The sequence below is a fragment of the Podarcis erhardii genome (genome assembly GCF_964252035.2).
Source record: "Podarcis erhardii genome assembly, chromosome: 2".
Taxonomy (NCBI): Eukaryota; Metazoa; Chordata; class Lepidosauria; order Squamata; family Lacertidae; genus Podarcis; species Podarcis erhardii.
Genome location: NC_138498.1, coordinates 112,895,601 through 112,909,297, shown reverse-complemented (window position 1 = coordinate 112,909,297; position 13,697 = coordinate 112,895,601). Strand labels below are relative to the sequence as shown.

General features: G+C 49.0%; 1 protein-coding gene and 1 long non-coding RNA gene across 3 annotated transcripts in view; one reads left to right on the top strand and one right to left on the bottom strand.

Moving 5' to 3' along the window:
• Positions 1-3,595, top strand: part of LOC309337290 (uncharacterized protein) — a 61,797-nt gene extending 58,202 nt beyond the window's left edge. For both annotated transcript variants that reach the window (XM_081854072.1, XM_081854073.1), the window contains exons 5-6: positions 748-879; positions 2,181-3,595. In XM_081854072.1, coding sequence (XP_081710198.1) covers positions 748-879; positions 2,181-2,395 — 347 coding nt within the window. In that variant the 3' untranslated portion in view covers positions 2,396-3,595. The remainder of the gene's footprint in view (positions 1-747; positions 880-2,180) is intronic.
• The window catches only part of LOC309337478, a 169,338-nt gene that overhangs the window by 134,705 nt on the left and 20,936 nt on the right, over positions 1-13,697 (bottom strand). The gene's annotated exons all lie outside the window — the stretch shown is intronic.

Sequence of the window (13,697 nt, the reverse complement as noted above, 5' to 3'; positions counted from 1 at the left end):
GGAGAACAGCGCCGGTTTTTAGCCCTTCGTTTCCAGAGGTTGCTGCTCAAGACACCAACTGATGAAACACTGCAATTAAATAACTACAAGCAGCAACCACTTTTTGCGCAAAATGAAGTCCAAGCTACGAAGATGCTGCTGCAGTTCTGTATCTTTTCTCTCGTGCTCCATCTGCAGCTCCATCAGGCGGGGCGGGAGGAAGGGGGGGGGAATAGCGCCCAAAGTAAACTCGCAGATCAGACCATCTATGCTAGTCTACCACTACAAATCTATGGGAGAAGCGCTTGCGGTCCTTCCTCCGCTTTCCCCCTCTATGGTTAGCCCTTGGAACACCTGCCTGCGCCTCCGCCTCCTTCTCCTCTCTCTGAACTGCTTTCTCTATGGTTGCCCTCGCTCTCCTCTCAAGGGTCCTTAGTCCCGGCGGGGAGGGGCTCCCGGGGGCCGAGGCTGGTGAGAGGAGGCCGGAGGGGGGCGGGCCGGGCAACCAAGCAATACAGTTGGGGCCTCCCTCCTCCCTGGCCGGCAGGGAGGGAGGGAGAGGAGCTGCTTCCTTTGAAACCCGGCAAATTTAAGGGACATCATCAGTAAGGGACAGCAGCGGGACACAGCGCTGGGATAAGGGAGTTTCCCGCCAAATAAGGGACGGTTGACAGCTATGGCCCAGACCCTGGGGGCATGTGCTGGGACCACACTTGGAAGGCAGGGTCTGCATGTCACGGCATGATTCTCCCTTTTTCCTCACTTTAGCCCTGGGCCAAAACACCACGGAGCGAAGAATAGGGCTCCATTGCTTCAAATGCGACTTCGATCAACCCTGCTCAGAGATTAGCGTGACCTGCAATGAAGGAGAGAGCTGCAGTACCATCAGAGGGCATTCAGGTTGGTGCCACTGTCCCAGGGATGGGCTTCCCTCCCTCCAGCCTCCAGTCAGGAAGCTCGTGTGCCGCCATGGCCTGCCCGGAGGTGGCGTGGGGCTTCATGGGTACCCTGCAGGCCAGACCAAGTGTCTACTCCAGTCGGCAGGAGGCGGGCGAGAGGCATGGCCACCGCCCAGGCACGTCCTGGCAGGCCCTCTCCCCAGTTCCTTGCCCTTCCCTGCCTGCTGCCGGGGTCTCTGGGTCCCAGAGTCTGGCCTGGCCTTGCTGTCCCTGGCAGGAGCCAGCAACAGCGGAGGTGCTTTTTCGCTCAGCATGCTGCTATCCCCACACAGTTGTGGAAGCAGATCAGGCCCATGGTGAATGGGCAAGGATGGAGGGAGGGCAGGCAAGGGGCGATCCCAGTGCAGCCTCTCTGCAGGCATCAGGGGAATTCACCCGTCACTGGCCGCATTGGCCGATTGAACTCTGCCCTGTGTGGGCGGGCATTTAAACAGCTCTGTGCAGCCCCACCTGGCTCCAGAGGAGGGATGGCTTCAGCAGTGTCGGTGGTTTGCCTGCCCCGGGCACTGGCAGTCCACGCTATGCCACTGTGTTCCCCAATAACTACCATACGGTATATATACTGCCTCTGCTTCTGGAGGTCAGAGAGAGAGAGAGCTTCATGTGTCTAAATCCCCCTTTCCAAGCCAGCCTCTGTGAAATCCCTTTTTAAAGATGGGGATTAGGCGAGACCTGCGCTTGCATTCTGGGTGCAGTGCAATGATCTCATTCCACCTCGGGCTTCGTCTCTCATGGCAACTTTTCTGGCTTAGCATGCCTATGCTCTCCCATCATCATCAGGAGTATCTATCAGCCCCGGTACGTCCTGCCGATCCTCAACCTCTGTAGGAACATATGTACAGTGGTACCTCGGGTTAAGTACTTAATTCATTCCGGAGGTCCGTTCTTAAGCTGAAGCACCACTTTAGCTAATGGGGCCTCCTGCTGCTGCCACACCACCGCCACACGATTTCTGTTCTCATCCTGAAGCAAAGTTCTTAACCCAAGGTACTCTTTCTGGGTTAGCGGGAAGTCTGTAACCTGAAGCGTATGTAACCCGAGGTACCACTGTACTGTGTTATATTGAGTTGGACAACTGGTCCATCTAGCTCAGCACTGTCTACACGGACTGCCAGCAGCTTTCTGGGATTTCGGGCAGAACTCTCCCCCAGCCCTACCTGGAGACGCGGGGATTGAACCCGCAGCCTTCCGCTTGCTAGGCAGATGCTCCCTTGTAACTTTGCACCTGCTTGCTCCTTGCAGATTACAAAGTCCACGAATCCATCTACGGGAAGGGCTGCGTCTCCGCCAGGAAGTGCAGTGGCTTGAACAGAATCAACTACTCCAACAACCCTTTCCGCGTCACCTACTCCTGCTGCAACACCGACTACTGCAACGGCGGCTACTCCGGGGCTCCCCGCCTCCCCTTGGTCTGCGTGGCCACCATCCTGACCATGCTGCTTGCCTACCTCTTGTGAGACCCAGAACACACCCGCCCTGTAATGAAACTGACCCACTCCCCACAGTGACCGTCTCCTCTTGCTCATGTCTCCTTCCGTCTCCAAAACAGCCAAGGCCCTGCTTCTTATAATGGACACAATGCCGTCCTTTCGTATCTACAATGTCACTCCTGGTTTATATTTCTGTCTTTACCTTCTGGCCCACAAATTAGCCCTCTAAACAAACCAATTCGTTTATTATCAAGTTCCCTACAGATGCAGGAAACTGCTGCTCGTCTGGCCGTGGCTCCGTAGGGCTTCTGACAGCAGGTCCCATCCTATTTATTTTATTTATTGACAAGAGATAAAAGCCGCTTCACGGCCAGTTATAACACGATGAGTTATGGCCGCTTCCCAAACATTGCCATGGCAGTGAGTTGGTTTGGTGGCGCCCCTGGTGTGCGGTCCCTGAAGTTCCTGAAGTGCTGCAAATCACACAAGTGTACGTCCGTCCTTTTGTCTGGGATTTGCGAGCTACTTTTGCCCAAACAAAAGATTTTGGGAGAACTTCTTAGAACCTCACAAGGTGATCAGATTTCATGACATAGCACAGTAGTTAAGGCTGCAATCCCAGGCATGCCTTCTTGAAAGCAAACCCCATTCAATTCATTGGGACTTTCTTTCGAATAAACATGTTTAGGATCAGGCTGAAAGAGCACGAGCCACAGGCCGCAAAACTTCCAGGTTCAAATGTGGCCTCAGCTAGGAACACAGAATGAGGAACTCGGAATAACCAGGTCCCTATTCTCTAGCACTCTCTGACTGGCACCATCTCCAGGGGCCCCCAGGGGCCTGGGCACCCCCACTTTTTTTTGCTATGGGTGCCAGGCCTCCACCCCCTGCCATGACTGCTGTCTGCTGCCTCTGTAGCCGCCTCTGTGCACCACCCGCCATGGCGGTGACAGGGCCTGAGCACTAGAGGTAAGGCAGTAGGTCGCTGTGGGGGGGGGGTGGCGCATGGAGGCAGAGGCCCCAATCCGGTCACTGCCGCAGCACCAGAACACATGCACTGTGCTATCATGACAGCACAGTGCATGTGTTCTGGCGTCACGTCACATCACAACGTCATTATGGCACTGCAGGGCGCACGCCAACATTGGGCAGCCACAATGTGGGGCCCAATGTCGGTGTCCCTGCTGAATGGCAACATGGAAATGATAATAACACTGACCTCCTGAAAGTGGGAGGTTTAAAGAGCAGTCGGGGCTGTTTGCAAAAGGGCTTTCAAACAGCCTCACACTGAGCTTTGACTGTGCGTGCCTGTTCCCAGCAGAAGAACAGGAATGTCTCACCAAACCTAAACCCCCACTGGTCAGTTGATGAGCAGGGACTAAATCCTGCTCAATTTGACTGCACCTACAAGTGCTTGGCTGTGAAACCGGTCCGTGCAGTCAACGCAGGATCAAACCCTGTCCCATCAGCTGGCGTCACCCCTCATTGGAGGGAAGGTAGGCATGGTTTCCTTAAAATAGCCTCATGGGCCAAATCCCCCGCCCTGACAGGCCAGGGCTGGCCCATGAACTGGAGGTTACCCACCCCTGGTTTAAATACAGACTGCTTCATAGGGTTAGCCTATATCAGAGGCTCTCGCCAGCACAACCATGCAAGGGAGATCTTTTTCCTTCCCAGATTACAACCCTGCACAAGCTCTTAGACGTGTCAGGGAGCTTTCAAGAAAGAAAACCTTTCTCAAAATTGTTGTGCACTACACCACTAGTCTTCAAAAATACCATTATTATAATACTGTAGAAACAACGTCTTTTATGAACAGAGTGCTGGTGCACTAAAAAGATTGTGTATGTTTCTGTTTGTCTATCTACAATTCCCAATTAAAAGATTTAAAATGTTCCTTGCAAGTATTGTTTTGCTGAAGGGACCCATATGAGCCCGAGAGCATGATTCTTTTGCCAGCGACAAGAACAATGTCAAAGGAGGGGCATGAAGAGGCAGGAGGAGGAAATTCAGTTCAGTTCACATTTAAAGGCAGACGTGCCCAAGTCACACTTTCTGAGACAATGTGCGAACCAAACCACAGCCGCCCTTCAATATTTGCACCCCTGCAGTGCAGTTCTCCAACCGAACAGTGCGTACAAATGATGCATATATGAGAGAGAAATGCATATATTAGCCAAAACTATATTCATAAATGGGTTAGATTGCGAGGGATGCTTTGCAAAGTGTAGATGAATTCTCATGAAGACTTCTTTTCTTTTCTTTTACAACCACTGAGCATGTGAAAACGAGGCATGACTTTAAGATAAGGTTAAAAGGTCAAGGAACCCCTGACCATTAGGTTCAGTCGTGACCGACTCTGGGGTTGCGGCACTTATCTCGCTTTATTGGCCAAGGGAGCCAGTGTACAGCTTCCGGGTCATGTGGCCAGCATGACTAAGCTGCTTCTGGTAAACCAGAGCAGCTCACGGAAACGCCGTTTACCTTCCCGCCAGAGCGGTGCCTATTTATCTACTTGCACTTTGACGTGCTTTCGAACTGGTAGGTTGGCAGGAGTAGGGACCGAGCAACAGGAACTCACCCCGTCGCGGGGATTCAAACCGCCGACCTTCTGATCGGCAAGCCCTAGGCTCTGTGGTTTAACCCACAGCACCACCCGCGTCCCAAGATAAGGTTACCAGAGGTTTTTTTCAATGAATCCGGTGACTCTTTTCAACTTCCGTCGGAATGATAGTGGATATGATAGGGGACTGATTTGTAAATGGGGACGTCTGGTAACCTTACTTTAAGACTGGGGGGAATGAGAAACTGAGAGAAACATAGATTGAGAGATTTGCACAGTCTACACACACACACACTCATACCTCTGAGGTAGAAAATCCCACAAGAACCTCTCTTCCTCCCTCCCAGTGAAAAGGCAACCCATCTTTTGCCCACTCAGAACGAACCGCCTGAGGCAATTGCCTGTCTCTGTCTAATGGTACGGCAAGCAATTCCAAGGACATGGCTTTCCCCTCCTGGAAGCTGTCGTTTCTGAAGCGTGCTGGGCGTTGTGGCTGTGTGAGGAACTGCAGTTCCTAGGATTCTCTGGGGGGGAAGCCATGAGGCATGGTGCTGCTGTGGACCATTGTGGAAGCAAAATAAACGCCTCCAACTTCCCCTTCCCCACGTTGCTGCTCTGAATGTGCACAGGGGCCCTGGAGGCCTGGCCTTGCACCAGAGGTGCAGAAGCCATCCTGCAGGGTGTATTTGATAAAATACCAAAACATATGTTTGCTGCCCACCCAGGCACCACAAATGTTGCTGAACTACAACTCCCAACACCGCTGTCTGTAGGCCCTGCTGGCTGGGGCTAATGGGAGTTCAAATGGCTAAGCCACCTGAGGGGATGTGACAAGTTTTCCCATCCAGCAACAGCACAACAGATAGGCTGAGGGGAAAGTCTCGCCAGGAATGAGGAAACATCAGCTTCCAAGAGCATTTTCAAGGCGAAGGTTCCCTATTCCTGATTCACTGGGACATAGTGATCAGAGCTGAGGTGGTACTGAAATACGCAAATGCTGGGAAGATGTACGAGAGAAGAGAATAAAGTTAGAAACAGTGGCAAAGCTATTCAAAAGGTGTCGGTGGGGAGGGATGTGCCCTAATCACAAGGCTGATTTCCCATGTCAAGGAGTGAATTTAGGGTGTCATGTAAAAAATAAATAAATATCCAAGCACTTTGTCCAGCTCCTCAAGCCTTACTAACTGAAACCTATCCAACGCAACAAGACAACAAGACTAGGCTAGTGGTCTCTGGACACCCTTTGGGATTCATTGATCCCCTTAAACTGAAAAGAACTGCAGGACAGTTCCTTATCTCTCATTGTTTTACTCAATGGTGGAACAATCTCTGGCAAAACGCTCAAGGCAGCTTGAGGGATGATACAGAATGCACAACCAGTTTTAATCCAGCTTCAGGCCGGATTGGCTGATTTCCTCCAACAGGTATACCCAACCTTTTTGTGCCTGGTAGCACATCTGAAAAATCGATAAATGGCTGTAGCCACCACAAAAATACCCATTTCACAGAAGAAAAGCGAGTGATGTTCAGAAACAAAATAACCTGCTGCCCCTCAAAAAAACAAGACAAAGAAAGCAGGTGACATCCCAGAAAAAAACAGAGATCCCTTCCAACCAAAAAAGTCACTCTTTTTTATTAAAAAAAAAAGAGTGGGGGAGGGCAGAGGGCTTTGGCGAGCATGGAAGGTTTCTGAGGACACCACGTTGGGGACCTCAAAGCTACCCTGAGAAAGAGAGACAGAGGAAGTGTCTCCTAGATCAGGCATAGGCAAACTCAGCCCTCTAGATGTTTTGGGACTACAACTCCCATCATCCCTAGCTAACAGGAACAGGGGTCAGGGAGGATGCGAATTGTACTCCCAAAACATCTGGAGGGCTGAGTTTGCCTATGCTTGCCTTGATCGCTGTACGCTTTTAATACTGTCAAAGTGATGGGTCATTTCTGGGATTGGGAGTAGAAGGCAGTGCTTTTCCGTGGCATCATTTCTACTTCTCTGCGAGATTCCAGAACGAGGTGCGGGGACACTGTTGCTGTTGTCGTTTTAAATAACTTTTAATCGGTCCTCATTTCACAAAGAAACAATAAAGAACAAATATGTCAACAACTGCAGAGAGAGAGAGAGGTCAGGATTGTCCCAGCAGTGTATCTCAAGTTCTGGACTGTCAGTCAAAAGAGTCTTTTCAGAGATGAGTCAAAGGAAGGTGAAGTGCATGCTGGGACATTGTTGTTCTTTCGACTATCTCTTTGCAAAAGGGACCTGAAGCTTCACGTTTCTTCCGGTGCTGTGCATTATACTCCCTGCCATTAAGACCACACTGCTGATGTGGTTTCTATTTTCCTTTGGGTGTCTAAATGTTTTGCTACCGTTGATTTAAGCATTTACCCCTCCTTTTCTGAGCTGAAGAGCGCCCTTCATCCCTCGTATTACTAGCAGAACATGTTTCTGCCGCCACGCTCTGAGCACATGACCTGTTTCCTTAGGATTATTGTGCTTATAATCATTCCCAGGTGAGTTTTTAAATACCCTTCTTCTTGTAGTCACATGCACAGCTGCATTTTGGATGTCCATGCCAGACATCTCTCATCGCCCTCTTACATAATATGAACTTTTCTCACAACTTGTGAGAAAAACAGCTGGCGACCGTCCTATCCCAGCCTTCAGCAATCTTATGAACTTAAGAGGAAGGTACAGGCAACTGGAGGCTTCAGGACTCAAACTGTCCCCCTCAATGGCAGCATGCCTTTCCCCTTGGTGTGTGTGGAGTCCTGTGCCCTGACCAAAGTATTTTAGGACAGGGATGATGGAATCCACAGCACCCCATTCCCACCAACTCTGAGGCTGGGCTAATTTCCATGTCCTAGGGCAGGGGTAGGCAACCTAAGGCCCGGGGGCCGGATGCAACCCTATCACCGTCTCAATCCCAGTATGTTTCCGAGCACAATTCAAAGTGTTGGTGCTGACCTTTAAAGCTCTAAACGACCTCCGCCCACTATACCTGAAGGAGCGTCTCCACCCCCATCGTTCAGCCTAGACACTGAGGTCCAGTGCCGAGGGCCTTCTGGTGGTTCCCTCACTGCGAGAAGCCAAATTACAGGGAACCGGGCAGAGGGCCTTCTTGGTAGTGGCACCTGCCCTGTGGAACACCCTCCCATCAGATGTCAAGGAAATAAACATGTGAAGGCAGCCCTGTATAGGGAAGTTTGTAACTTTAGACTATTGTATTTTAATATTGTGTTGGAAGCTGCCCAGAGTGGCTGGCGAAACCCAGCCAGATGGGCGGGGTATAAATATATTATTATTATTATTATTATTATTATTATTATTATTATTATTATATCAATGCAGCCCACGGATGGTCTGAGAATCAGCATGTTTTTACATGAGTGGAATGTGTCCTTTTATTTAAGATGCGTCTCTGGGTTATTTGTGGGGCATAGGAATTCATTCATTTTTTATTTCCAAAATATAGTCCGGCCCCCCACATGGTCTGAGGGACGGTGGGCTGACCCATGACTGAAAAAGGTTGCTGACCCCTGTCCTAGGGGGAGAGGGGGGAGCTTCTCCAGTAATAGAAAGGGAGCTGTCCAGACAAGAGTGGGAAGATATTTGTGGCTCTTGGGTGGTTGACCAGAAGGGAATGCAAGCCTTGGGCTGAAATAGGTCCCAAGGAGGTCTTATCTGATTCTGACAGGTATACCAAGCTATGAATGAGCGTCTCCACCCCCATCGTTCAGCCCGGACACTGAGGTCCAGCTCTGAGGGCCTTCTGACAGTTCCCTCCCTGCGAGAAGTGAGGTTACAGGGAACCAGGCAGAGGGCCTTCTCGGTAGTGGCACCCACCCTGTGGAACGCCCTCCTGTCAGATGTCAAGGAAATAGACAACTACCTGACTTTTAGAAGACATCTGAAGGCAACCCTGTGTAAGGAAGTTTTTAATGTTTGATGTTTTATTGTGTTTTTAATATTCTGTTGGGAGCTACCCAGAGAGGCTGGTGAGGCCTGGCCAGATGGACAGGGTATATAAAAACATAATAAAACATTAAACATTTTTAAAAATATCTTCCCTATACAGGGTTGCCTTCAGACGACTATGGGGTCAGATAACTCCATACCCTCCAACATTTCTCCATTGAAAATACAGTGGTGCCTCGCAAGACGAAATTAATTCGTTCCGCGAGTCTCTTCGTCTTGCGGTTTTTTCGTCTTGCGAAGCACAGCTATTAGCGGATTAGCGGATTAGCGCTATTAGCGGCTTAGCGGCTATTAGCGGCTTAGCAGCTTAGAAAAAGGAAAAAAACTCGCAAGAACTCACAAGACGTTTCGTCTTGCGAAGCAAGCCCATAGGGAAATTCGTCTTGCGAAGCACCTCAAAAAACGGAAAACTCTTTCGTCTAGCGAGTTTTTCATCTTGCGAGGCATTCGTCTTGCGGGGCACCACTGTACAGACATGCTAAGGAAAAGGGGAACATTCTGAATCAGAATCAGAAATCAGGGATGTTGCTGGAAAATAGGGGCCCTTGGAGGGTCTGAAAGCAGGCACCCCAAGATTCAGGCCTGTATGGGAGTCCTGCTATCTGCTCTGGCAGAGCAGGGAGAGCTCCTATTCATAATGGCAAGGGCCATCTCTAGAAGCAGGGCTGTAGATGCAGCTGCATGGACAAAATAATGGGTGAGGGACACTGGGGTGATCACGTAGGGTCCCCGGATGTTTAATGGTCTATTGATCCCTGTGCCACCACTGTGCCCGCTTCCCCGCTGCCACCAGCCAGTTACTCTCTGGTAAAACACTGAGTCCAGCCAGTTGTTAAAAGTGAACCAAAAAACAAGTTTATTTTATAAGCATTAACAAGTTTATGGTTTCAGATAATTTTTCTTGTCTGTTTCTTATCCTTAGTTTCTTTACCGGCCTATACCTTCCTAATACCTTCTGACTGATTATCTCAACTTAACAGTTTCTCTCACTCGACTAGCCCAACCCTCAGACTTATCCTCTCTGTCTCTTCTCTAACTCCAGACTGACTTCTTAACAACTCTAACTCCTCCCCTTGGGTTCCTATTGGCTAGTCATTTTACACTTAGTTAACCCTTTCCTTATGAACCCGGTATGATGTCACACACCTAGGTGGGCAAACTCCACAGACACCTACACAGTCCTCCTCAGCCTGCTGTCCACTTCCCCATCTGCAAGGGGAATGTCACGTGCTGCATGGGTTAGGGCTCATGGGGGGGGTGTAGTCCAAAACAGTTGGAGGGTGCCAGGGCCCTGCTTTGTGTGTCACTGTCAAGTGAGCAAAGGCTGGTAGGTCACTGGAGGCCTTCTGCACAGCCTCTTTGGTGCGAGGTGAAGATCTTTCCATTCTCCCAACCCTTTCAAGCAACGGGCACATTTAAACAAACCAAAAAATCTCGGGAAAACAGTGTTTTGTTTTACGGGGCTGCTAACGGGTAGGAATGCCTCTGCCCCCCCCAAAAAAGTATTTTTTTAAAATCAAAAGCATTATCTTGCTTGCTGTTGCTTTTGTTTACCCTTTGAAATATTCGCTTGCATTTTAACATTGCATATAAGTTATAGATATAGATATATTATTAAATTTTCTGTTTTACAATTTAGAATATTCATTTAAACAACCTTAAAATGTCAGTGACTTCCCTTCTTCTCTTTCCATGGTTCATTTTGCATAACATAAACCCCTGCATATTTTATATAAACCAAACCACTCAATATTCCATTGCTACATCCATCAAAACTTGTTTACACTGCTGAATTTATCTTAATGCTGCCGAGCGTTTTCAGCTGTGCACAATTATTTCCCATACAGTATGTTCAGTTAAAAGTATTGAAAAATCTACATTGCTTGTTGTTGTTCTTGCTTACACCTTTTAAATATTCACTTGTGTTTTAACACGGCATATTAGTCTTTGCCCTGTAAAGGCTCAGGAAACATGCCATTTTAATCCAGTAATGAAAATAAAACAAATGGTCAAGAATTCATTACTTTATTTATTTATTTAAGCACAATGCATTTTGCAGTAAGAATGGCTCTTGTGCTCAGGTCATGTGTGCTGGCTTCCCACAATATGGCATTAGACCATGGGTAGGCAAACTAAGGCCCGGGGGCCGGATCCGGCCCAATCACCTTCTCAATCCGGCCCGCAGACAGTCCAGGAATCAGCGTGTTTTTACATGAGTAGAATGTGTCCTTTTATTTAAAATGCATCTCTGGGTGATTTGTGGGGCATAGGAATCCGTTCATTATTACTTTGGTGCCTCGCAAGACGAAAATAATTCGTTCCGCGAGTCTCTTCGTCTTGCGGTTTTTTCGTCTTGCGAAGCACCCCTATTAGCCGCTTAGCGGATTAGCGCTATTAGCGGCTTAGCGGCTATTAGCGGCTTAGCGGCTTAGAAAAAGGGGGGGAAAGGGAAAAAACTCGCAAGACTCGCAAGACGTTTTCATCTTGCGAAGCAAGCCCATAGGGAAATTCGTCTTGCGAAGCGCCTCGAAAAATGGAAAACCCTTTCGTCTAGCGGGTTTTTCGTCTTGCGAGGCATTCGTCTTGCGGGGCAACACTGTATTTTCAAAATATAGTCCGGCCCCCCACAAGGTCTGAGGGACAGTGGACCGGCCCCCTGCTGAAAAAGTTTGCTGATCCCTGCTTTAGACGAAGAGTGTAGATGGGGCCCTAGACATAAGATGGGATGGTAAGTAAGAACTGAGTGTGAAACAGCCTTGCTAACAGCTCAAAGCACTACCAAGGGGTGTGTATGGATCTTGCTGGTGAGGACAGGCGAGTTATTGCCACTGAATGAGGTAGCTGAGAATAGTAGGGCACATCCTCCTTCAGGAGGAACAACCATAGATTTTAGCCCTCTGTCTTGGATACTTGAGTTGAGATTCCTGCATTGCAGGGGGTCGGGCTAGATGACCCTTAGGATCCCTTCCAACTCCACAGTTCTATGATTCTATGCCTAAAATCAGCTTTTTAGGGGTTTCAGGCAGGGGCCACTCCAAGCCCTATCTGGAGACGCCAGGGATCGAACCTGGGACCTTCTGCATGTGGAGCAAATGCTCGACCGCTCAGCCATCACCCTTCCCCTAAAAATCCATACATTTCCACGTAAGCATGACAAAAGTCCAGCCACGGCTTCCTCTTGCAGCAGCTTTCGCAAGCGGCTTGAGCAAGGTGTCTGGACAGGCCTGGTCGTCCCGATTGCTTCAGAAACAATTGCACTGTTGCATCAAGCGCAGCTGCTGTTTCTGGGCACTTCCAAGTTGCGCATCGTTCCCTACTCCCCAAGCAGTTTCGTTCAGAGGGGCTCCGAGAAAACAGGCCCGAGGTCCTCATCCAGTTTAAATCACCAATTAGCAAATCTGTTGCTGCTCCCATGCCTTGCCTTCAGTCTAGCATGCCATGGATGAGAAAGTGGGACAAACAAACAAACAAAACACACCCAAATTCCTTGCTCTTTCTCCCACCCAGTTCACCCGAAGTTACGCTCTTTCTCGTCCCCACCCTAGGACCATAGCTAGGGGGTGAGGAGGAAGGCCCCCACTAGGGGTGCAGACGAGGGGGGCACAAAATCAGCTAAAAAATATGTCCATAAATATGTCTATAAATGAAAATATTGATTATTGCCTCATAATTGTTGTTGTTGTTGTTTAGTCGTTTAGTCGTGTCCGTCTCTTCGTGACCCCATGGACCAGAGCACGCCAGGCACTCCTGTCTTCCACTGCCTCCCACAGTTTGGTCAGACTCATGTTCGTAGCTTCGAGAACACTATCCAACCATCTCGTCCTCTGTCGCCCCCTTCTCCTTGTGCCCTCCATCTTTCCCAACATCAGGGGCTTTTCCAGAGAGTCTTTTCTTCTCACGAGGTGGCCAAAGTATTGGAGCCTCAGCTTCAGGATCTGTCCTTCCAGTGAGCACTCAGGGCTGATTTCCTTCAGAATGGATAGGTTTGATCTTCTTGCAGTCCATGGGACTCTCAAGAGTCTCCTCCAGCACCAGAATTCAAAAGCATCCATTCTTCGGCGATCAGCCTTCTTTATGGTCCAGCTCTCACTTCCATACATCACTACTGGGAAAACCATAGCTTTAACAATACGGACCTTTGTTGGCAAAGTGATGTCTCTGATTTTTAAGATGCTGTCTAGGTTTGTCATTGCTTTTCTCCCAAGAAACAGGAGTCTTTTAATTTCATGAGTGCCTCATAATAAAAGGTTTTAAATAGTGGGTCTTTGTGAAATGCGGGGGCCCTGTTTTTCCCTATTTTTTTCCTGTGCCACATTCCTAGGGGGTACAATCTGGATCAGGGGTAGGCAACCTAAGGCCTGGATTGGGCTGGATGTGGCCCAATTGCCTTCTAAATCCAGCCCGCAGACAGTCTGGGAATCAGCGTGTTTTTACATGAGTAGAATGTGTCCTTTTATTTAAAATGCATCTCTGGCTTATTTGTGGGGCATAGGAATTCGTTCATTTTTTTTCTTCAAAATATAATCCGGCCCTCCACATGATCTGAAGGACGGTGGACTGGCCCACGGCTGAAAAAGGTTGCTGACCCCTGATCTGGGGTCAAGTTCACCTAGCTGTGGCTCTGCCCCACCCCAATTCCTCGTTCCTTCTCTCACCCACCCCAATGGAAGCCATGTTCTTTCTCACCTCCACCCACCCGATATTCGTGATGCAAGCACCTCCACCCACCACCTTAATAATAATAATAAATTTTTATTTATACCCCACCCTTCCCAGTTCAAAAACTAGCAAAT